Source organism: Xenopus tropicalis, chromosome 3 (assembly GCF_000004195.4).
Source record: "Xenopus tropicalis strain Nigerian chromosome 3, UCB_Xtro_10.0, whole genome shotgun sequence".
Classification (NCBI taxonomy): Eukaryota; Metazoa; Chordata; class Amphibia; order Anura; family Pipidae; genus Xenopus; species Xenopus tropicalis.
Window position 1 is genome coordinate 143,098,801 of NC_030679.2, and position 26,976 is coordinate 143,125,776.

At 41.5% G+C, this 26,976-nt stretch overlaps 1 protein-coding gene across 1 annotated transcript; it reads left to right on the forward strand.

Moving 5' to 3' along the window:
• Window positions 1–5,151: 5,151 nt before the first annotated feature.
• LOC100495548 (cell wall protein DAN4-like) lies at window positions 5,152–26,803 on the forward strand. The gene is made up of 7 exons (XM_031898252.1): window positions 5,152–5,622; window positions 12,733–13,591; window positions 18,359–18,460; window positions 19,863–19,981; window positions 23,058–23,116; window positions 23,762–23,892; window positions 26,733–26,803. The coding sequence occupies exons 1-7, from the start codon at window positions 5,152–5,154 to the stop codon at window positions 26,801–26,803; spliced, it is 1,812 nt and encodes a 603-aa protein (XP_031754112.1).
• The last annotated feature ends 173 nt before the right edge of the window (window positions 26,804–26,976 follow it).

Sequence of the window (26,976 nt, forward strand, 5' to 3'; positions counted from 1 at the left end):
ACGTGGTGCTATCGTTCTTCCCATCTTGGCATATCTGCCAATTTCAGAGCTTAATTGGTTATATGACAATATTGGTGACAAAGGTCATTAGGATCAGTTCTGATGCCTCCTGTCCAGTTTCCCCAGTATTGACTTGCGAGCAGCGACCGATACTACCTCCTTGCAACTTTTAGGCACTTTCCCTGGATCTTACTAACCACCTGCGCCATGAAGGCTGCTGTCACCGCAGCACTAATCTGCCTGACACTTCTGGCCTTCGGTAAGTGACAGATTTGCCCACTCTTTATATTTTTTCATCTGATCTGATGAAGCCATTGCTGAATATGTAACCTTAACCTATGCGCATCCGTGACAACTAGGCACAGCACTAGGTGCTTAACAGAATTACTGCTATCCTGGGTATAATAGCCTGTGCCTTGCTCCAATTTGCTGTTTGAGCCATCTTGCTGCCCAAGGTGGTAAGTACAGGGCCCCCTTTGCCTGTTATGCCTATAGGTACTTGTTATTGTTGAAGTACTGAGAGGCGTGTAATAGTGGTGCAAAATGATGTGCCTGATTTGCACTGGGCACAATTGCATTGGAATTCTGAAAAATAAAATGTTGCATCAAGGTACAAAAAAACCCAAAAACATGACAGACCGTGCCACATTCTTGCACTCCTTTAGTAGATAAGTCCTTTTATGTTTAATTACTATGGAGGCTGGCTATAATAACTATAACACTGGCTCGGAAAATCAATACAAAGCACCAATAAAACTCTCCTTATCGTCTCTCTGGGTATGGGATATCCTGACCACCTTTACAGAAAAAGGAATGCCATTTATATATCTTTTGTACTCATTGGAGGTCTCCTTCCACCCTCCCGAACCACACCAACCGCACTACTCCATACTGGCCCTTTTGCCCGTACCTGTTGATTAAAGCAGACTAGTGCTGGTGACCAGGAGTAAGGGCATTTGAAGCCGATTTGACTTGAGCTGTGCATGCTGTTGGGACTGTGATCAATGCTATGATAAGGACATGAAGAAGCCAGACATTATGGCTACCAACCCCACAGCTCAGCTTTGCTTATAATAACAGGTATGGGCCAACTGGCAGCATGGCAGAGTGTGGGTGGAGTGGCATGGTGGGACACGGTAAGTCAACTGTCTAGATCAGTAACCCCCAACCAGAAGCTTCTGATCAACACGTTGCTCTCCACCCCCTTTAATGTTGCATTCAGTGACCGTCGGTGCCCATTGTCATATTTCTGGCTTGGAGGAAAGTTTTGGAAGCATAAAAATGCAGTTTTAATCCAAGAAGAGCCTCCAGCAGGTAAGCAGTCCACATAAGGCTACCAAATAGCCAATTACAGCCCTTATTTTGCACCCCCAAAGAACTTTTTTCATGCTTGTTTGGCTCACCAACACTTTTTATATCTGAGGGTCATTCGCGAGTAAAAAAGGTTGGGAATCACTGGTCTAGCTAATAGTTTCTCTACCTGTATATTCAGATTATTGTCTACTATAGTTGCAAACTACGAGGTGAATTATGGTTGCCAAATATTAGATGTTAGATCAGTTGTACCAGCTAGGTATGCACCAAATCCCCTATTTTGGGATTCGGTCAAACCCCCAAATCCTTTGTGAAACATTCAGCCTATTACCAAACTGGATCCAAATCAGGCACGTGATTCCTGCTGAAAAAAGGCAGAATCTTGGCCAAATCCCGAACCCAATCCTGGATTGGGTTCATCCCCAATACCAACTGTGCGTACTGGGAATTGAAGGCGAAGAAGTGAGTCGAAGAAGTCGAAGAAGTGAGAACCCAAGTATGGCATCCAACATAATCTGATTTGACTTGGTCATAGTCTACGGGCAAGGTCCAAATGAGTTTAGATATCAGTCCAACGATCAGTGCTAGGTAAGGGCCACTGTACTAATCCAAGATGAATATTACACACCAGTAAATCCAAATTATTCTGTTTTTTCTACCCCTGAACATATCATCTATTTTTGGAGAGACAGGGATAACCCCAAAATGGTTTTCTATGAAAACCTTTCATCACAAACTAGGGAACTCTGCTCCGATACCAAGTATTTGTATTATTGGTGTATCATCTCTGGTGGCACCATATTGAATTTCTTTATTGTACAGTATTTTACAGAATTTGTAACCAGAAAGTGAATTAAAACCCTCCCCGCCCCATTCCTAAAGTGATATGCCTTGGTGAACAAAATACCCTGGGGCTCATTTATCAACACTGGGCAAAGTAACCAACAGCAACCAGTCAGTGATTGGCTTTTTTTCAGCCAGGTGCATGTAGAACAAGGAATGCAACAATTTGATTGGTTGCCATAAGTTACTGCCCATGTGCAGTTTTACCCAGTGTTGATAAATGAGCCCTGCTGTTTTTTGCACTTTGCCTATTGCACCAAGCTTGATAAATATATGTATACATTTAATAATACCTGTATAGCACTAGCTCAATACACAGTGGTGTGTGGGCCCTTTAAATGAACTCCCATGTATGTGTATGTGCTGGCCAAGGATTTATCAGTGGTAGTTTTTACTTGAAACCTCTGAGTATATCATGGGAAGAGCTTTGGGGCTCTATCAGTTCCACTGTGGACTTTGATGTTTCTGTCTGGCACTGAAAATTGCTTGGCAGTCTGTCTGCTAAATGTGCCAAAATACACAATTCAAAATAACAATTAATCTATTTGCCTCTTATCATTAATGTTTTACTTGCATTTAATGTAGAGGCTAGGTATAACTCCATGGATACTGTTCTTTGGGTTCCCATAGCTATTTCTGCCATTCCATTGCATCTGCTACAAATTCTCCCTTTCTGATTCATATAGAGGTCTCTAGTTCTCACCATCCTTCTTATGGTAAATTGGGTCCTTCCTAATATCAGTGCTAATGTAACCCTAGCCTGGTACTATCCCCTAGGGAAGAAATAAACTGGGACTTGTGTGGTGCCTTCACCTAATGGGTTCCAAGGATCCAGCAGAACAATACCTGTGTTCCCTTCCCCAAACCACCTGACTCTTTAGGTAAAGAAGCTGCTCCCACATAGCAGGCACAAACAAAAGACCTGTTCCTAAATAGGGGCCCAATGGCAGCTTACTATCTGGAGTACTCTGAGCAACTGTCTCACTGGAGGTCACAGGGACCTTCATGGCGTTGACCCTTCCAACAGTGACATTGGTCTCCTCCAGGGCACCTTGAATCTTGGCAGGCAATGGGTCAGTGTCTCTGCATGGTGATGGAGCTCCTTCCTAGCACCTATTTTGTCCTCCATCATTTCCAGACATCCCCCCAAGCCCACTACCTGGCAACTGCCTCACTGGAGGTCACAGGGACCTTCATAGCGTTGACCCTTCCAACAGTGACATTGGTCTCCTCCAGGGTACCTTGAAACTTGGCAGGCAATGGGTCAGTGTCTCTGCATGGTGATGGAGCTCCTTCCTAGCACCTATTTTGTCCTCCATAATTTCCAACCATCTCCCCAAGCCCACTACCTAGCAACTGCCTCACTGGAGGTCACAGGGACCTTCATGGCATTGACCCCTCCAACAGTGGCATTGGTCTCCTCCAGGGCACCTTGAAACTTGGTAGGCAAGGGGTCAGTGTCTCTGCATGGTGATGGAGCTCCTTCCTAGCACCTATTTTGTCCTCCATAATTTCCAACCATCTCCCCAAGCCCACTACCTGGCAACTGCCTCACTGGAGGTCATTAACAACTTGGGGATGGGGCACTGAACTCAATGTATTTGTTTTACATGTGTGGCACAGAACTATAAACAAATATACTGTATACAGTGCAAACCCAACAACCGCTTCAATGTCCTTCTGGCTTCGAGAGAAACCTTTGGAAGCTTTATATAAAGCCAACTGGGCAAGTTTGTTGAAGTCGCAAAAGTTACTCTATCACCAGGCAAATGCCGGTCAGCTCCAATAGAGACTCTACAGGCAGCCATTCCTCCATTACTTTAGTCTTATCTTTAGTCTTATCCCTCTCTTATCACAGTCAACAGTTACAGTTATATTTATTCAATTCCACCATCTACTGGCCAAACCCAGTAAGGCAGAATGCACCTTTAAAAACTGTTTTATAATTATTATGCTTAGCCACAGAGCTTGCCACAATGTTTTAATAGGGAATCTCTTTGTATATGGATTTATTCAACGTCGGATTTCTAATCAGGGCACCCAGAGGCCTCCCCTGACTCTGCCCCCTATGTAAATGACTTCTATAATGGATAATCATCATATTAACCCAAGACATGCCAGTATAATTACTACAAAAAGAAGTTGATAAGTATATAAGACCAGGATTTGCCATCATAATGACTTTAAAAATGCATAATTATCATATTAACCCAAGACATGCCAGTATAATTAATACAGAAATGTGATAATCTGTATATTAACCCCAGACTTGTGTAATGTAGATAATTCATTTACTGCAGTAACTACAGTATAATAGCAACTCTGGGGTTAATATGCAGATTATCAATTTTCTGTAGTAATTATACTGGCATGACTTAGGTTATAATTATCCATTTTTATATACTTATCATCTTCTTTTTGTAGTAATTATACTGGAATGTCTGGGGTTAAAGGTGTACTAACACCAGAAATTAAACTTTACATAACGTTATCTTTGCCCGTGTTTATAAATTTTCCCTGAAGGTATGTGCCCAATGCTTTTACATGATCTATCCCATCTCTCATGTTTCTATAAGAGGGGGCTGTTATATGTATACTGCAGTAGTCTCATAGAGTTAGACATTCTAACTGGCATGGTTAGAAGTGACAGTCAGGTCTAGGAATTTCAAGTAAAAATGTTTTAATGTTACTTTTATGTTACTTTTATAATCAAACAGGTTAAAAAGAAAACACACTTTGGACATCACAATATTGGTTGTTTCTTGATTTAAACTGCCCCCTTCTCATTTAAAAACTGACAGAGATGGAATTTATAGGTCTGGTTAATTTATAAGAGTCTTTCTAGTTAAACTGTATAATTATCATTAATCAGTGCTACCTCCTGTGATTAATAAGGGCAATACAATGGTAGTTATATATTGTTTACTATTCACAGTGACAGAATTGGAATGGAATCATGGGCAACAGTCATATTTGGATGAGACTGCACAAAGTATGTCTAAAAAGGAATATGTGGAGTCTGAAACAGGCAGAAAGCTGGAAAGTGATGGTCATCTGGACGATTTCTGGGAAGAGTTAACAGACACTGGTCAGAAAAAAAGGCAGAAAAGAGAAGCGGATGGGACTTCAGACAAAGTCACAAACATAAGAGAGCTGCAACCACCTGTCATTGATGAAAACAGCAGTGTGCCATCAACATCATCTGAGCCTGACTCAAGCAACAATATGCCATCGTCATCCCAGCGTGATGTGAGTGGTACCATGTCACCATCACCTGAGCCTGATACAAGCAGTACTGTGCCACCATCTTCCCAGCCTGATGTGAGTGATACCGTATCACCATCATCTGAGCCTGATATGAGCAGTACTGTGCCACCATCTTCCCAGTCTGATGTGAGTAAAACCGTATCACCATCATCTGAGCCTGATACGAGCAGTACTGTGCCACCATCTTCCCAGTCTGATGTGAGTATGTCACCAACATCCCATGCTTTGAAAAGTAGCACTGAGTCACCAACATCTTCAATAACTATCAGTATCACAAAACTATACCAGCCTTCAACAATTATCACTGAGCCATCAACATCACAGCCTTCAACAATTATCACTGAGCCATCAACATCACAGCCTTCAACAATTATCACTGAGCCATCAACATCACAGCCTTCAACAATTATCACTGAGTCATCAACATCCCAGCCTTCAATAATTATCACTGAGCCATCAACATCACAGCCTTCAACAATTATCACGGAGTCATCAACATCCCAGCCTTCAATAATTATCACTGAGCCATCAACATCACAGCCTTCAACAATTATTACTGAGTCATCAACATCCCAGCCTTCAACAATTATGACTGAGTCATCCACATCCCAGCCTTCAACAATTATCACTGAGTCATCAACATCCCAGCCTTCAACAATTATCACTGAGTCATCAACATCCCGGCCTTCAACAATTATCACTGAGTCATCAACATCACAGCCTTCAACAATTATCACTGAGTCATCAACATCCCAGCCTTCAACAATTATCACTGAACCATCAACATCCCAGCCTTCAACAATTATCACTGAACCATCAACATCCCAGCCTTCAACAATTATCACTGAGTCATCAACATCCCAGCCTTCAACAATTATCACTGAACCATCAACATCACAGCCTTCAACAATTATCACTGAACCATCAACATCCCAGCTTTCAACAATTATCGCTGAGTCATCAACATCCCAGCCTTCAACAATTATCGCTGAGTCATCAACATCCCAGCCTTCAACAATTATCACTGAGTCATCAACATCCCAGCCTTCAACAATTATCACTGAGTCATCAACATCACAGCCTTCAATAATTATCACTGAGTCATCAACATCCCAGCCTTCAACTATTATCACTAAACCATCAACATCACAGCCTTCAACAATTATCACTGAACCATCAACATCCCAGCCTTCAACAATTATCACTGAGTCATTAACATCACAGTCTTCAACAATTATCACTGAGTCATCAACATCACAGGCTTCAACAATTATCACTGAGTCATTAACATCACAGCCTTCAACAATTATCACTGAGTCATCAACATCCCAGCCTTCAACAATTATCACTGAGCCATCAACATCACAGCCTTCAACAATTATCACTGAGTCATTAACATCACAGCCTTCAACAATTATCACTGAGTCATCAACATCACAGCCTTCAACAATTATCACTGAGTCATTAACATCACAGCCTTCAACAATTATCACTGAGTCATCAACATCCCAGCCTTCAACAATTATCACTGAGTCATCAACATCCAAGCCTTCAACCATTATCACTGAGTCATCAACATCACAGCCTTCAACAATTATCACTGAGTCATCAACATCACAGCCTTCAACAATTATCACTGAATCATCAACATCCCAGCCTTCAACAATAATCACTGAGTCATCAACATCACAGCCTTCAACAATTATCACTGAATCATCAACATCCCAGCCTTCAACAATTATCACTGAGTCATCAACATCCCAGCCTTCAACAATTATCACTGAGTCATCAACATCCCAGCCTTCAACAATTATCACTGAGTCATCAACATCCCAGCCTTCAACAATTATCACTGAGCCATCAACATCCCAGCCTTCAACAATTATCACTGAGTCATCAACATCCCAGCCTTCAACAATTATCACTGAGTCATCAACATCACAGCCTTCAACAATTATCACTGAGTCATCAACATCACAGCCTTCAACAATTAGCACTGTGTCACCAACATCCCAGCCTTCAACAATTATCACTGTGTCATCCACATCCCAGCCTTCAGTAATTAGCACTGTGTCATCAACATTGCAGCCTTCAACAATTATCACTGAGTCATCCACATCCCAGCCTTCAACAATTAGCACTGTGTCACCAACATCCCAGCCTTCAACAATTATCACTGTGTCATCCACATCCCAGCCTTCAGTAATTAGCACTGTGTCATCAACATCACAGCCTTCAACAATTATCACTGAGTCATCCACATCCCAGCCTTCAGTAATTAGCACTGTGTCATCAACATTGCAGCCTTCAACTATTATCACCGAGTCATCAACATCACAGCCTTCAATAATTAGCACTGTGTCATCAACATCACAGCCTTCAACTATTATCACTGAGTCATCAACATCACAGCCTTCAACAATTACCACCGAGTCATCAACATCACAGCCTTCAACAATTAACACTGAGTCATCAACATCCCAGCCTTCAACAATTATCACTGAGCCATCAACATCACAGCCTTCAACAATTATCACTGAGTCATCAACATCCCAGCCTTCAACAATTATCACAGAGTCATCAACATCCCAGCCTTCAACAATTATCACTGAGCCATCAACATCACAGCCTTCAACAATTATCACTGAGTCATCAACATCCCAGCCTTCAACAATTATCACGGAGTCATCAACATACCAGTCTTCAACAATTATCACTGAGTCATCAACATCCCAGCCTTCAACAATTATCACTGAGTCATCAACATCACAGCCTTCAACAATTATCACTGAACCATCAACATCCCAGCCTTCAACAATTATCACTGAACCATCAACATCACAGCCTTCAACAATTATCACTGAGTCATCAACATCACAGCCTTCAACAATTAGCACTGAGTCATCAACATCCCAGCCTTCAACAATTATCACTGAGTCATTAACATCCCAGCCTTCAACAATTATCACTGAGTCATCAACATCCCAGCCTTCCACAATTATCACTGAGTCATTTACATCACAGCCTTCAACAATTATCACTGAGTCATCAACATCCCAGCCTTCAACAATTATCACTGAATCATTAACATCACAGCCTTCAACAATTAGCACTGAGTCATCAACATCCCATCCTTCAACAATTATCACTGAGTCATCAACATCCCATCCTTCAACAATTATCACTGAGTCATCAACATCACAGCCTTCAACAATTATCACTGAATCATCAACATCCCAGCCTTCAACAATTATCACTGAGTCATCAACATCCCAGCCTTCAACAATTATCACTGAATCATTAACATCACAGCCTTCAACAATTATCACTGAGTCATCAACATCCCATCCTTCAACAATTATCACTGAGTCATCAACATCACAGCCTTCAACAATTATCACTGAGTCATCAACATCCCAGCCTTCAACAATTATCACTGAGTCATCAACATCACAGCCTTCAACAATTATCACTGAGTCATCAACATCCCAGCCTTCAACAATTATCACTGAGTCATCAACATCCCAGCCTTCAACAATTATCACTGAATCATCAACATCCCAGCCTTCAACAATTATCACTGAGACATCAACATCACAGCCTTCAACAATTAGCACTGAGTCATCAACATCACAGCCTTCAACAATTAGCACTGAGTCATCAACATCACAGCCTTCAACAATTAGCACTGAGTCATCAACATCACAGCCTTCAACAATTAGCACTGAGTCATCAACATCCCAGCCTTCAACAATTATCACTGAGTCATCAACATCACAGCCTTCAACAATTATCACTGAGTCATCAACATCCCAGCCTTCAACAATTATCACGGAGTCATCAACATCACAGCCTTCAACAATTAGCACTGTGTCACCAACATCCCAGCCTTCAATAATTATCACCGAGTCATCCACATCCCAGCCTTCAGTAATTAGCACTGTGTCACCAACATTGCAGCCTTCAACTATTATCACTGAGCCATCAACATCACAGCCTTCAACAATTATCACTGAATCATCAACATCCCAGCCTTCAACAATTATCACTGAGTCATCAACATCCCAGCCTTTAACAATTATCACTGAGCCATCAACATCACAGTCTTCAACAATTATCACTGAGTCATCAACATCCCAGCCTTCAACAATTATCACTGAGTCATCAACATCCCAGCCTTCAACAATTAGCACTGAGTCATCAACATCACAGCTTTCAACAATTATTACTGAGTCATCAACATCCCAGCCTTCAACAATTATCACTGAGCCATCAACATCCCAGCCTTCAGCAATTATCACTGAGTCATCAACATCACAGCCTTCAACAATTATCACTGAGTCATCAACATCACAGCCTTCAACAATTAGCACTGTGTCACCAACATCCCAGCCTTCAATAATTATCACCGAGTCACCCACATTCCAGCCTTCAGTAATTAGCACTGTGTCATCAACATTCCAGCCTTCAACTATTATCACTGAGCCATCAACATCACAACCTTTAATAATTAGCACTGTGTCCTCAACATCACAGCCTTCAACTATTATCACTGAGTCATCAACATCCCAGCCTTCAACAATTATCACTGAGTCATCAACATCCCAGCCTTCAACAATTATCACTGAGTCATCAACATCCCAGCCTTCAACAATTATCACTGAGTCACCAACATCACAGCCTTCAACAATTATCACTGAGCCATCAACATCCCAGCCTTCAACAATTATCACTGAGTCATCAACATCACAGCCTTCAACAATTATCACTGAGCCATCAACATCACAGCCTTCAACAATTATCACTGAGTCATCAACATCACAGCTTTCAACAATTAGCACTGAGCCATCAACATCACAGCCTTCAACAATTATCACTGAGTCATCAACATCCCAGCCTTCAACAATTATCACCGAGTCATCAACATCCCAGCCTTCAACAATTATCACTGAGTCATCAACATCACAGCCTTCAACAATTAGCACTGTGTCACCAACATCCCAGCCTTCAATAATTATCACCGAGTCATCCACATCCCAGCCTTCAGTAATTAGCACTGTGTCACCAACATTGCAGCCTTCAACTATTATCACTGAGCCATCAACATCACAGCCTTCAACAATTATCACTGAATCATCAACATCCCAGCCTTCAACAATTATCACTGAGTCATCAACATCCCAGCCTTCAACAATTATCACTGAGTCATCAACATCCCAGCCTTCAACAATTAGCACTGAGTCATCAACATCACAGCTTTCAACAATTATTACTGAGTCATCAACATCCCAGCCTTCAACAATTATCACTGAGCCATCAACATCCCAGCCTTCAGCAATTACCACTGAGTCATCAACATCACAGCCTTCAACAATTATCACTGAGTCATCAACATCACAGCCTTCAACAATTAGCACTGTGTCACCAACATCCCAGCCTTCAATAATTATCACCGAGTCACCCACATTCCAGCCTTCAGTAATTAGCACTGTGTCATCAACATTCCAGCCTTCAACTATTATCACTGTGTCACCAACATCCCAGCCTTCAATAATTATCACCGAGTCACCCACATTCCAGCCTTCAGTAATTAGCACTGTGTCATCAACATTCCAGCCTTCAACTATTATCACTGAGTCATCAACATCCCAGCCTTCAACAATTATCACTGAGTCATCAACATCCCAGCCTTCAACAATTATCACTGAGCCATCAACATCACAGCCTTCAACAATTATCACTGAGTCATCAACATCACAGCTTTCAACAATTAGCACTGAGTCATCAACATCCCAGCCTTCAACAATTATCACTGAGTCATTAACATCACAGTCATCAACAATTATCACTGAGTCATCAACATCCCAGCCTTCAACAATTATCACTGAGCCATCAACATCACAGCCTTCAACAATTATCACTGAGTCATCAACATCCCAGCCTTCAACAATTATCACCGCGTCATCAACATCCCAGCCTTCAACAATTATCACTGAGTCATCAACATCCCAGCCTTCAACAATTATCACCGAGTCATCAACATCCCAGCCTTCAACAATTACCACTGAGTCATCAACATCACAGCCTTCAACAATTATCACTGAGTCATCAACATTCCAGCCTTCAACAATTATCACTGAGTCATCAACATCACAGCCTTCAACAATTAGCACTGTGTCACCAACATCCCAGCCTTCAATAATTATCACCGAGTCATCCACATCCCAGCCTTCAGTAATTAGCACTGTGTCATCAACATTCCAGCCTTCAACTATTATCACTGAGCCATCAACATCACAGCCTTCAATAATTAGCACTGTGTCATCAACATCACAGCCTTCAACTATTATCACTGAGTCATCAACATCACAGCCTTCAACAATTACCACCGAGTCATCAACATCACAGCCTTCAACAATTATCACTGAGTCATCAACATCCCAGCCTTCAACAATTATCACTGAGTCATCAACATCCCAGCCTTCAACAATTATCACTGAGTCATCAACATCCCAGCCTTCAACAATTATTACTGAGTCATCCACATCCCAGCCTTCAGTAATTAGCACTATGTCATCAACATCCCAGCCTTCAACAATTATTACTGAGTCATCCACATCCCAGCCTTCAACAATTATCACTGAGTCATCAACATCACAGCCTTCAACAACTGACTCTGTGTCATCAACATCACAGCCTTCAACAACTGACTCTGTGTCATCAACATCCCAGCCTTCAACAACTGACTCTGTGTCATCAACATCACAGCCTTCAACAACTGACTCTGTGTCATCAACATCACAGCCTTCAACAACTGACTCTGTGTCATCAACATCACAGTCGTCAACAACTGGCTCTGTGTCAACAACATTCCAGCCTTCAACAATTAGTACCGTGTCACCAACATCCCAGCCTTCAATAATTATCACTGAGTCATCAACATCCCAGCCTTCAACAACTGACTCTGTGTCATCAACATCACAGTCGTCAACAACTGGCTCTGTGTCAACAACATTCCAGCCTTCAACAATTAGTACCGTGTCACCAACATCCCAGCCTTCAATAATTATCACTGTGTCAACAACATCCCGGCCTTCAACAATTATCACTGAGTCATCAACATCACAGCCTTCAACAATTATCACTGAGCCATCAACATCACAGTCTTCAACAATTAGCACTGTGTCACCAACATCCCAGCCTTCAACAATTAGCACTGTGTCACCAACATCCCGGCCTTCAATAATTAGCACTGTGTCAACAACATCCCAGCCTTCAACTATTATCACTGAGTCATCAACATCACAGCCTTCAACAACTGACTCTGTGTCATCAACATCACAGCCTTCAACAACTGACTCTGTGTCATCAACATCCCAGCCTTCAACAATTAGCACTGTGTCACCAACATCCCGGTCTTCAACAATTAGCACTGTGTCACCAACATCACAGCCTTCAGCAATTAGTACTGTGTCACCAACATCCCAGCCTTCAATAATTAGCACTGAGCCATCAACATCCCAGCCTTCAACAATTATCACTGAGCCATCAACATCCCAGCCTTCAACAATTAGCACTGTGTCACCAACATCCCGGCCTTCAATAATTAGCACTGTGTCACCAACATCCCAGCCTTCAACAATTAGCACTGTGTCACCAACATCCCAGCCTTCAACAATTAGCACTGTGTCACCAACATCCCAGCCTTCAACAATTAGCACTGTGTCACCAACATCCCAGCATTCAACAATTAGCACTGTGTCAACAACATCCCGGCCTTCAATAATTAGCACTGTGTCAACAACATCCCAGCCTTCAACAATTAGCACTGTGTCAACAACATCCCGGCCTTCAACAATTAGCACTGTGTCAACAACATCCCGGCCTTCAACAATTAGCACTGTGTCAACAACATCCCGGCCTTCAACAATTAGCACTGTGTCAACAACATCCCGGCCTTCAACAATTAGCACTGTGTCAACAACATCCCGGCCTTCAATAATTAGCACTGTGTCAACAACATCACAGCCTACAACAATTAGCACTGTGTCAACAACATCCCGGCCTTCAACAATTATCACTAAGTTATCAACATCCCAGCCTTCAACAGTTAGCACTGTGCCTTTACGTACAACGTCTCGGAGTACCACATCTTCTACCACACAACGTAAGTAAAATGTTCTTCTTAAATTTTCTTAATTACACCCTAGGTTGCAGGGGATCCTGCTTTTTGCGTAATAAAAGAACATACAATACAGAGGGAATTATAACCCTTTAATTATCACAGAACGTAGAATGTATGTTCTGCTGCACTTAAGGGTCTGGGAGTGGAGGTGCGGTTTTTTTTAAAATTATTTTATTATACTTATTCCCCATCCCAAAGGCAATGAGCAGAGACAGGAATCAATCAGGCCCTTGGGTGCAATCACCCATGGGCCACTCTGCAACAGTAGCAATGTGCAAACTACGTGCCTGCTGGACCTTTTTGCACCTTCCAGTGCCGCCCACTTACAAGATCCTCTGCAGCATTTAATACATTCTGACTGCTGATTATACTAGGGGAAAAAAAACATTGATTTTAGTGTTTTTGTTGAATTTTATTGATTTTATTGCATTTCGCATTCTTCTCTGTTACTTGTTTGTGCCCATGGAAATGTTGTCAAACTGTTCAGCAGACCCCTGGCATTCATATTTAGAATGTACGTGAATATACAATGGCGTAAAATGCAAGCTTTGTGATCATTTTCAGAAATTTCATAAAAACTGCAACATTTAGCATAGCTAACTAAACTACAAAATTTGGTACCCACTTTGGTTTCGTCAGAATGTGCACATATTACACATACTGGGTGCTTGTTTTACAGCAGCCAGAGTGTCAGACGTGAATATTCACAGGCACTATTTTGGTTGGGTCCCTTTGTACACCACAGTTTGCTAAATCTATGCATACTGGGCATCAAACTGTATGGTAGGCCCGTGGCGTTCTTATTTAGGATGTTTTATGCTGGAAATGTGGAGCATATAATGGGGTAAATTGCAGCTTTGAGACAATTTTCAGAAATTACATAAAAATCCCTACATGTAGCTTAGCTTTGCTGTTTGGTGCTTTGCCATACAAAGGCATATTTACCTATTCTAGATTTGGCAGAATGTGTATTTTCTGAAAAAGATAAGGTTTTCTGGGGTTGACTTACTTATTTGCTACTTTTACCATACATAAATCAAGGCTGTGTATTTTGTGTTAGTAGAAATATATGCCATGAAATATGTATGCACCAACTTCTTTTGGGGTCTCTAAATGCCACATACTTCGGTGATCCTATGGGCATCAAACTGTTCAGCAGACCCTTGGCTTTCATATTTAGGGTGTGTTTTCTTGGTACCTAATGCTATGTGGGAGATAAGGTGCTTGAAAGTGGAAGGTTTGGTGCAATTGTCAGGTATTTTGTCAAAGTCGGCAATTTTGGAATAGCACTGTGTCTCCATAGTTTGAAGCAGTTTTTGATTTGCCCGAATGTGTACTTTCCAAAAATACATGGTTTTGGGGGGTCAACGTATTTTTCTCTGTTTTTACCCCACAAAAATTCATTAAATGTGTTGAAGTTTCAGTAGCTGAAATGATCTCAGGGACAATTTGTATGCACTAACTTCCTTTTGGTGTCTCTAAATGCCAGATACTTTGGTGATCCTATGCACAATGGGCATCAAACTGTTCAGTGGACCCTTGGCTTTCATATTTAGGGTGTGTTTTCTTGGTACCTAATGCTATGTGGGAGATAAGGTGCTTGAAAGTGGAAGGTTTGGTGCAATTGTCAGGTATTTTGTCAAAGTCGGCAATTTTGGAATAGCACTGTGTCTCCATAGTTTGAAGCAGTTTTTGATTTGCCCGAATGTGTACTTTCCAAAAATACATGGTTTTTGGGGGTCAACGTATTTTTCTCTGTTTTTACCCCACAAAAATTCATTAAATGTGTTGAAGTTTCAGTAGCTGAAATGATCTCAGGGACAATTTGTATGCACTAACTTCCTTTTGGTGTCTCTAAATGCCAGATACTTTGGTGATCCTATGCACAATGGGCATCAAACTGTTCAGTGGACCCTTGGCTTTCATATTTAGGGTGTGTTTTCTTGGTACCTAATGCTATGTGGGAGATAAGGTGCTTGAAAGTGGAAGGTTTGGTGCAATTTTCAGGTATTTTGTCAAAGTCGCCAATTTTGGAATAGCACTGTGTCTCCATAGTTTGAAGCAGTTTTTGATTTGCCCAAATGTGTACTTTCCAAAAATACATGGTTTTGGGGGATCAATGTATTTTTCTCTGTTTTTACCCCACTAAAATGCATTAAATGTGTTGAAGTTTCATAGCTGAAGTGATCTCAGGGACAATTTGTATGCACTAACTTCTTTTTGGAGTCTCTAAATGCCAGATACTTTTGTACTCCTATGCACAATGGGCATCAAACTGTTCAGTGGACCTTTGGCTTTCATATTTAGGATGTTTTTTCTTAGTATCTAAGCTATGTGGGAGATAAGGTGCTTAAAAGTGGAGACGATTTTTTAGACTTTTTATAGAAAAGTTCAGGAAAACATGGTGTTTGGATTTGACAGAATATGTATGTCTATGAAGATTCTCATTCATCCAGGTCATGATATACAGTATCTAGTAGAATTAAGTCTAAAACAACTGGACTTTTCAGAGTTTTTTCTTGAAAACCTTTCACCATTCATCCGAGTGGCTTCTTCAGTTCAAATGACTGGTACCTGAACAGAGGAGGGGGCCCAAGACACTGCTTGTCATCAACATACAATGCCGCTTTGACATCCTTTCATAACAGTTCACACTTTCAGACATGTACTTTGAAGGATTAACACCTGCCTCAATGAAAATTATGGTACCATTGTGATTGGATCATACCTTCTTACACCTGTCAGTTTCAGCCAACACCTAACTGAACAAGTTCAATGGAACCATTGTGATTGGATATCTGTGACTCTACTACCATCAAGAGTTTAAATACCGGGGAATTCCCTACCAGTCATTTCAACTGAAGAAGCCGCTCGGATGAGTGGTGAAACTCTGAAAAAACTCTGAAAAGTCCAGTTGTTTTAGACTTAATTCTACTAGATACTGACAGAATGTGTACTTTTCAAAAATATATGGTTTCCTGGGGCAAACCTAATGTTCCAGGCTTTTTGGCTTTGGAATCTAAAGTATGCCATATTCTGCTGTAATGCTTTGAAAATAATTTACTGCCGGGAGTTTTTGATCTACAGAAGTCAGAAATCTCCATAAAACTATACATATCAGGTATTGGCACTATTGTTGTTGGTGGAAAAGCATTTTGGAGCAATTTGTTGGCCACGGTTGCTGCGATCAGTGGCATGACTTGGTCCCTCCTCCCAGCCCCGACTGTGCCGCACCTCTCGGCCCCGACCACGCTAGTATATTTGAGGTAGGAGAGAGGCAGGGGAGGGGGGACTAAGGTATGCTATATATATACAGTATATATACAGTATATATATTTATGCCACTGTTAGTGGTCTATCATGGATAGAGATGTAGCGAACTGTTCGCCGGAGAACTAATTCGCATGAAAATCGGGTGTTCGCAAGTTCGCGAACTTTTAGCGATGTTCGCAATTTTGGGTTCGCCTTAGCTGGAGCCAAATTTTGACCTCTCACCCCAGAGCCAGCAGATACATGGCAGCCAATCAGGCAGCTCTCCCTCCTGGACCACCCCCAGACCACTCCCTTCCATATATAAACCGAAGCCCAGCAGCCATTTTACATTCTGCCTGTGTGTGCTTGATGAGTTAGCATAGGGAGAGAGCTGTGCAGGGGTTTGAGGGACAGTTTAGGTAGCTTTGCTGACTAGTAATCTACTTTCTACTGCTCTGTATGTAGCTGCTGTGGGCAGCTGTCCTGCTGATCTCATCTACTGTAACCCAATAGTCCTTGTAAGGACTGCTTTTATTTTCTGATTATTGATTACAACAACTTATTTTTCAGAGACATTTTTGCCCTTGATCCCCCTCCTGCATGCCACTGTCCAGGTCGTGGCACCCTTTAAACAACTTTAAAATCAGTTTTCTTGCCATAAATGGCTTTTCTAGGTTTCAAAGTTCGCCTTCTCATTGAAGTCTATGGGGTTCGCAAAGTTCGCAAAAGTTTGCACTTTTTGGCAGAAGTTCGCAAACGGGTTCGCAAACTTTTTTTGTGAGGTTCGCTACATCCCTAATCATGGACAACTAACTTGCTCCGTGGTTCTTAGTCTAACACACCTGATAGAGAAACAGACAAAACTTTGCCCAATCACCTTTACAAACAACTTTAAAACCATTGGAAAAATACATTTAGGAGCAGATTTACCAAAATGTGAATTTAGAGCTTAATACATCAGAACCCACCCACGTTCTATTTATGTATATGGGATTTTTAGAAGTGTATTTATAAATGGGCGAATGTTAGAACTCTCCATTTTATAAATATATGCTTTTAAAAACCCCATAGGAATGAATAGAACATGGGTGCGTTTTTATGTATTAAGTTCTAAACTCCCATTTTAATAAATCTGCTTCTTTATGTACATTAGGAAGCTGTTTAAAATGAATTGTTCTTTCAGTAGATATAATTGGGTAGATATACCCTTTATAACCATGATCCCAATGGCTGTGTAGCTTGACATTTAATAAAACTTCTACTTTTACATTTACTTTGGACATGAATATAGTAATGCATTGTTAATACAGAGTGCTACATAGTATTACTGAAGGATATGGCTCCTCAAGGTTTATACATCCACGGTGAGACCTCAGATTACAACAAATCCCATATTCATTATTATATAAAATTTTACACCCAAAGTTCCTTTTAACTTTTGATTTTATTGGACATATTATCTGCCTCTTAATGTGTTATGTGATCTTTCCTTTTCAGCACAATGTCAAAATGGAGGAACCCATGATGGTATAAAATGCATTTGTTTAGATGAATTTATTGGGCCGAAGTGCGAGTTTATATTGGACAGAATTCCTATTAGTAAGTGTTTTTTTAATTTTTTTTCTTTAATTATCCCTATATTTTCCCACTGTTTCATAGGGACTACCTCCATTGATTATCCTGTATGAGAAAGGGTGGTGGGTCTTATTTATTTCGAACACTGGTCCTTGGTGAGAAGTCGGGTTTTGTTTAACACAAAGTCCACGAATGTTAAAAGCTCAGGTTCTTCTGAAAAAACTTATGTAGCGTTTTCCTACCTAAACTAAACTGCCCCACCCCTCCCAGTAAATGCCCCTAAAATGAGAGAGCACAAAATGTTCAAAAAATGTCTGGCACTGAAATGTGAAATTCTGCTGGCACTTTGGGTTTTATGTTATTTACAATAATTTTTTATGACTTTGGAAAGCCAAAGAGATGCGTCAGCCTTTCCACCGGCAACTCCTATTGTTGTTGGTGGAAAGGCATTACGGAGCGGTTAGTTGGCCGTGGTTGCTGCGATCAGTGGCATGAGTTGGTCCCTCCTCCCAGCATGATGGCGCTGGACCTCTCGGCCCGACCTCGCTGGTATATTTGAGGTAGGAGGGGGGACTAAGGTATGCTTTATATATAGTTTTGCCACTGGCAGCAATCTATCATGGACAACTAACTTACTCCATGATCCTTAGCCCAACACACCTGATAGAGAACTGACTTCTGCTACATTGTGTCAAGAGCCAGAACATAAGGGATAAACAGACACAGCTTTGCCCAGTCACCTTTACAAATAACTTTAAACCCCATTGCATTGAATTTAGAGTTTAATACATCAGATACATTCAATTAATTTCTATGGGATTTTTAGAAGTGTATTTGTAACTGGGTGAACGTTAGAACTCTCCATTTTATAAACAGGCTTTTAAAAACCCCATAGGAATGAATAGAACGTGGGTGGGTTTTTATGTATTAAGCTCTAAACGCACATTTTAATAAATCAGCTTCTTTATGTACATTAGGAAGTTGTGTTCATTTTTTTTTTCTTCTATTATCCCTATATTTTCCCCCAGTTTCATAGGGATGACCTCCATTGATTATCCTGTATGCAGTATGAGAATGGGTGGTGGGACATTTTGGTGAGAAGTTGGGTTTTGTTTGACACAAAGTCCATGTTAAAATGATTTAGAAGGGTATTGCTGTCTAGTTACACAGCTTTTGGCCCACCAAAACAGGACCTGCTGCAGATCCCCCAAATGCTCACCACCTTCACAATCACCCCCCCTCACCGCCCCTGCCCCATACTGCAGTCAAGGTCCCACTCCTGATCTGTTTACTGGGACTGTTATAGTAACCCAGCAGTGATAACCAGTAGCTCCATCACAAATCATGAACTAATGCATGCTAAATACTGTATATTATGTACATCCCAGACTTTGTGGCTAAGTCAATGTCCACCCCCCCACCCCAGGTAAAGTTGAAACTTCCGTCATCGTGACATTGAGAATCACCAGCGAGGAGTTTACTGAAAGCCTAACGGATAACTCCACTACAGAATATAAGGAATTTGAGACCAACTTTAAAGAGGAGGTGAGTGCAGCTCATGTGTCATTCTGGGTGTCCTGAGTCCCTTGTGTGACTGTGTTATAGAGATATTACTATTATTAAACACAATAATACCAAAACTTGCTCTAAGCCACCCAGCACATCAAGCCTAATTTCAAATTTAAAACGGCCAGTCTCAATTTCATTTCTTTTAGTTGAATAATCAGTTTCAATTACACTAGTCTAGTTTAGAAATGATACTGTTCATTAGAATAAGTTAACAACGACATATAAATATATTTAATCGTTCAATAAATTAAATAAGACCAATTGAAATTTTTCAAAAACTGAAATAAGGCCAATTGAAACTTTTCAAAAGCTGACTTTTTAGGCATTAAAATGTATCTTCACCCATTTCATGAAACCTACTCTAAACCATAGCTGTAGAGTGTAAGCTCTTTTGGGCAGGGCTTCCCCTCCTGTATCGGTTACTGATTGCTTTATATGTTACTCCTTGTAGATTGTAAGCTCTTTTGGGCAGGGCTCCCTTCCCCTCCTGTATCGGTTATTGGTTGCTTTATATGTTACTCCTTGTAGAGTGTAAGCTCTTTTGGGCAGGGCTCTCTTCCCCTCCTGTATCGGTTATTGATTGCTTTATATGTTACTCCTTGTAGAGTGTAAGCTCTTTTGGGCAGGGCTCCCTTCCCCTCCTGTATCGGTTACTGATTGCTTTATATGTTACTCCTTGTAGAGTGTAAGCTCTTTGGGGCAGGGCTCCCTTCCCCTAAGCTCTCTTGTAGAGTGTAAGCTCTTTTGGGCAGGGCTCCCTTCCCCTAAGCTCTCTTGTAGAGTGTAAGCTCTTTTGGGCAGGGCTCCCTTCCCCTCTTGTATCGGTTACTGATTGCTTTATATGTTACTCCTTGTAGAGTGTAAGCTCTTTGGGGCAGGGCTCCCTTCCCCTAAGCTCTCTTGTAGAGTGTAAGCTCTTTGGGGCAGGGCTCCCTTCCCCTCCTGTATCGGTTACTGATTGCTTTATATGTTACTCTGTATGTCCAATGTATGAAACCCACTTATTGTACAGCGCTGCGGGATATGTTGGCGCTTTATAAATAAATGTTAATAATAATAATAATAATAATAGCTGTGTCCTGATTACAGCAGTATCTAAAGCATTAGACAGTAGTTTAATCCTATTGATCTCAATACACACATTACTAGAGTATTGTTTGGGTGTATTACTATTATTAGCATGTATTTATAAAACTACAACATATTACGCTAAATGGGTACATACATACAAATCAACCAATAACCAATACAAGGGCTTATATGCCCATTAATGACTTTTTATTTTTCCAAGACAAGCCATTGAATGAATCTGGGGGTATCGGAGATAGGTATGCAAAGCTACAGAACAGGCCGGTCACCTCTCCCCCACCCCCGCATGTGCGCAAATGCACACACACGCGGGGACACCGCACAGGGGGGTACACGGCATGCAAAGCGCGCAGGCGTCATACAAATGGGGACCTAGGGGGCTGCCACTGGCAGGGCCGGAATTAGGGGTACCTTATTAGGTACCTGCCTAGCTCCCCCTCACTGTTGCACCCTAGGCAGGTACCTCATCTGCCTACCCCTAGTTCCGACCCTGCCAGTGGCAGCCCCCTAGGTGCCGGCCAGCAGTATAGCATGCAAGAATGTGCCTGTGCCCTCCACTGTATAATCCCAAAAATCCCAAAAATGCCTGGCATCCTAGGAATAAACATGGCAACAAGTATGGACAAAGCATTCTGATACCTATTTGTACAAAAGCTCCATACCCTTCCTTGGGTCAGGCAGACTTAGGGGCTGATTTACTAATCCACGAATCCGAATCCCGAATGGGAAAAAATCGCATTGGAAACGAACATTTTGCGACTTTTTCGTATTTTTTGCGATTTTTCCGTCGCCGTCGCAACTTTTTTGTGAATTGTCGCGACTTTTTCGTAGCCGTTATGACTTTTTCGTATTGAGCGCTAGTAAGCGGCGGGCAAACCTTTCCGATTTTTTCGAAAAAGTCGCAACAATTCGCGCAAGTCGTAATGGCTACAAAAAAGTCTTGACAATTTACGGAAAAGTTGCGACTATAAGGCCACAAGGGGGTTAGCTCTTGGTATACCAGGCTAGGGTACAGCACGGGCCATACCAAGCAATTTCACTCAGGGCTGAGCCCTCTGTAGTAAGAGGGTTACCAAAAGTATTGTGGTGTGGAAGTTATATTTATTTATGGACCTGAAGGGTATCAACTCAACTAGGCTGCTTGAGTAATGCAGCGATAATGCAATACAATGAGAATTCAATTGAAATTATTATAACAGCAGGAAATAATTCAATAGAAACAAAGAATATAAGCAATGTTCCATGGTCTCAACCAACCAGGCCTGCAGAGGTACAATGCTTGTAGAATAGGGATACTCTCCATACAGAAACAAGAAACGCCCTCCTTTATGCTGGGTACTAACCCACTAACCTCCTGTTGGAGCTTTGGGCTGCTCAGCTATCCTGACTTGCACTAACTGACCCACTTATAATAATAAGAGAGGATTCCCCTGGGGGTCTTACCAGGTTAATGATTGCTGCCTGTAGCAGTTCTCTGTAGATCCCAAGTTGAAGTACAACTCCATTTCCTTTAACACTTTGGAAGACCCCATTTTTTCCCCAGAGACATGTGATATTGGTCTTTTAAACAATCCACAGGAAGGGGGTTTTAGATAAAAGAACTATTGATGAGCATGCTGGCCCAAAACTCGCGAGCCCCCCATGTTTAACCATGGGTCAGGAAGGTTTAGGCTGACTAACGCACAATTTTGGTGGCCATAGGCCAGGTGTAGACTGAACTGCTCTGGGCCAACCAGCTTGCAATGTTGTTATGCCCCACTTCCTGTTCTGCTATCTCTATTTATATACATGCACCTTTGCCACCCCGCCCACTCCGGTGATGTCACAGATAGGCGGGTCAGTTGCAGTATATGTATAAAGATGGCTCATCAGATTGGATAAGGTTTAGGTTGGGAGTGAGAAGGTTAGTGTTAGATGCGTCTTGACTTGTCAACTAACTTGTCTTGTTTCTTTGTCTCCTCAGATGAAAAATGTTTATAGTAATATTCCAGGATTCAAAGAAGTCATCATCCTTTCAATCAAGTAGGTACCGCTGCATGGACTTTTACTGTAAAACAACCAGTGGCCTTCAAGGGGTTCTTCACTTGCACCCATAGAATCCCTGAAGGCTTTTTTGAGTTCTGCTGCTGGTTCCATAGTGCCCATGTCCTTGTAAGATCAGCACCGGTTTTCTTTTTTGGGGGCCCCCTCCCTCCCACCTTAGGATTGTGAGCTGTGTGTCTCAGCCCCAGTGCCCCATGTGTGAGGTGCGGCTGAGCGGCATGCCATCCCAAAAGTTTGTGCCGCACTACAAATCCGAGCCTGTGTAAGATAGGGCTTTCTTTCCTATCAAAACTCTGTGATGTGGTGGTAGGATCCTCGCTGCTCTGGTAGAGTGCACAATATACTATTGATCTGTCCATCCCATGTAGGCAGGCATTGCACATACCTAGGGGCACATTTACTAATCCACGAACGTCCGAAAAGCGTCCGCATGCGTTTTTTTCATAATGATCAGTATTTTGCGACTTTTTCGCGAATTGTCGCAAATTTTTCGAGCGCTCAATACGATAAAGTCGTGACAATTCACGAAAGTCGTAATGGCTATGCAAAAGTCGCGACAATTCACGAAAGTCATAATGCAGCCATTAGCAGACCTCTTGTGCTACTAATCTCTCTGTATGGCAGGAATGGCAGTATCATTGTGGATCACGATGTGGTGGTAGAGATAAACTTAAATGAAAACGCCACCATCGAGGAGCAGTACAAAAAGATATCTGAAGAAGTGGAGACTGAGTTGAAGTCCAACTGCACAAATTGTAAGTGTCAGGCCCTGCACCATTTACACAACTTGTACCTGACTGCAGCACCGGATTTCAAATCCGGGCACCCTGAGCGAATGCGTGAACAAACGTCTATCCCCCTGCCACACCGGGCATTTAAACTCCCATAAGGAGCAGTGGGGAGAAGTCGCCATTGCTCCGTATGGGAGCAAAATGTCAAAATTTCATTGCGGCATGCCGCCCCTAAATTTGTGCCGCCCTTGGCCCGGGCCTTTGCGCCCTCGCCACAAATCCGGGCCTGCCTGACTGCTGGTAGTGTCAGGGCAAGAGAACAGAAAAGTATAAACAAAGGCTGCGTTTAACCTTTTTACTGCCAGCTGTTTTGGTCAAAGCGGAACTTGTATTGCGAGACAACATTTTGCACTTTAGGGGCCTTTCCTTGGGGGGGACTTTTAGTTTGCCCAGGGAAACAATATATTGTTTTTTTCAGGACAACCTATGCTATAAAAATGAAAAAAAAAAAACAAATTTTCCATAATATAAACACACACACCAGAAACAAAAATTATTTTATGCACGAAAATACAACTGATTTGGAAAGTCCCATGTCTCCTGAATGTGCCAATACCAAATATATATAGTTTTATGGAGATTTCTCACTTGTATAGGTCACAAACTCCCAGCAGTACCTACCAAATTCCCAAAGCTCTGCCCCAGAAAGCTGCATACTTTAGATTTCAAGGCCAAAACTTCCACTAACAGAAGGTTTATCCCAGAAAATTATACATTTTTGGAAAGAACAGATTCTGGGGAATACAGAATAGGCACAACTGTGTGTCTGCTCCAAACTACCAAGTCGCAATGCTTTCCTAAAGTTATTGGTTTTTATCAAAATTTGTGAAATTTTTAAAAAATCGCTTCAAAGCTTCCAGTCTATAGTATCTTATCTCCTACAGGTCATAAAGTAACCAAATAAAACTCCCTAAATTTAAACACCACTGAACAGTTTGATGCCCAATATGTATAGGTTTCCCTAAGTATGTGGCATGTAGGGGCCCCAATGGGAACATATCCCCATATGTACTGTCATTTCTGTCATTTCAGCTCCAGCAAAATCAATACATTTACATCATTATATGTGGGATAAAGCTAGTAAAAAGTACACTCACCCCAAAAGTCATATATTTTTGGAAAGTACACATTCCCCCGAATCTATAATGGGTACCCGTGTCTTTCTACTCCAAAGTACAAAGCCGCAAAGCTTTTCTAAAGTTAGCAATTTTTATGACATTTTCAAAAATCCCCTCAAAGCTTCCACTTTGCAGCATCTTATCTCCCACATAGCGTTATGTACCAAGATAAAACACCCTGAATTTGAACGCCAGGGGTCCACTGAACAGTTTGATACCAAATATGTATATGTATTTCAGTAAATCGCATAAAAATGTTGCAATTTGCTGCATTTATCTCACACAATTTCTTGCGTACAAAGGCAAATCACCCCAAATAGGAACACCTAAGGTCTACTGAACAGTTTGATGCCCAATATGCATAGATATACCCAAGTCTGTGGTATGTACTGAACCCAAAATGAAAATAGCGCATATGGATTTCTCGCCTGCAAACTCAGCTTTTGCACACAGAGCCCCCTGTCAGCGTATTATATGCCGTAACCCCCCCTAACTATACACAGACCCCAGGAAAACCATATATTTTTGGAAAGTACACATTCTGACAAATCCAACAAGGGTAAAGAGTCCTTTCTACACCAAAGTACCAATCTGCAAAGCTTTCCTAAAGTTAGTGGTTTTTATGACATTTCAGAACACATTCTGATGAATTCAAAATAGGTAAAGTTATTGTTGTACACCAAAGTTACACCTGGCAAAGCTATGCTACAAACAGATTAGGAACACTTATACAGGGATAAAATGCGATAAAACCACAACAATTGTGCAAATCAACAACAAAATAAGACACACGACAGTGTAATTAGTGGTCAGAATATCTGATCCAATAGTCACGCTGTCAAAATATACAGTTTTTAGAGAAAAGAAACTAAAAACAAAGTGGTAAAATGAAATAAATAAATAAATAAGTGTTTGTGTATACATGTGTGTACATATGTAAAAGTTGTGTGACAGTGTGTAAGTGTGTATATGAGTGTATATAAGTGTGCAAAATGAAAAATAAAAAAAACTGCTAAATTGTCTGCTGTATGTGTGTATAAATGTATGTAAGTGTGTTTAAGTATACAGTATGTAAGTGAGTGTAAGTGTGTGTGTAAGTGCAAAAAAAAAAACATCTTACCTGTTCTGAAGCAGGGATCGCTGCTCTGTCCTCCATGCTGCAGTCTTGGGAGCAGGAACTTGGTGGGCCAGCCCTGGGGGGAAGCAGGAAGCAGGAACAAGCAGCGATGCGATCGCGTCTGCTGCTTGGAGGTCGGTCCGGCGACGATCGCGTCGCAGGACCGACATGAGAGCCCCCCTGGCTCATTGCCCAGGGGGCTGTCATGGCTAATCTTTAATCTCAATCTTCAACTGTGAAACAACGTCGGGGGCAGGCACAGTTTAGTGGGTTGGGTGCAAGGCTACCCAACTAGATCAGGTCTCTAAAACCTGGTAAAGTGTTTATCACATCTTGTACAGTATTTCCACTTTAAAGAAGAATATTGAACCAGATTGTTAATTTATACCAGGAGAACCTGGCTTGTCATTATCTGCCCTAAATCCTTTGTTCCTTCACTCCATCACCCCACCACCCACGGGTCATTTTTTCTTGACAATCTTCTCTAACAATCCTATGAAGCACCCATTCTGTAGACAAGTCATGCATGCCCCCATAGTTGTGCTAAACATGTTCTCTTTGCCCTGCAGGCAGTCTGAGTATTGATACAAATTCCATCCAGGTCCAGAATAAAGAGCCACCAAATGTACAAGGCAAGTGAAATCTATAAATGATTTTTTCAGAGAATAATCGCTTCTCGGTCTGAACCATCTGTCTTCTTAGTTTTTGAAAGACACCGCTTGTCAGCAACATAAAATGGAGCTCTAAAATGCTTACCCCAGCCATTTTACAACAATTAACACTTCCAGTCATGAACATTGAAGTCATGTAGAC

What these genes read in the sequence shown, in the direction of transcription:
- LOC100495548 (XM_031898252.1), top strand. Translation starts at nt 5,152, where the DNA reads ATGTCTAAAAAGGAATATGTGGAGTCTGAAACAGGCAGAAAGCTGGAA. An exon ending in ATTGGACAGAATTCCTATTA is followed by an intron (nt 18,461 to 19,862) that starts GTAAGTGTTTTT and finishes CCCCCACCCCAG; the next exon opens with GTAAAGTTGAAACTTCCGTC. An exon ending in GAAGTCCAACTGCACAAATT is followed by an intron (nt 23,893 to 26,732) that starts GTAAGTGTCAGG and finishes TTTGCCCTGCAG; the next exon opens with GCAGTCTGAGTATTGATACA.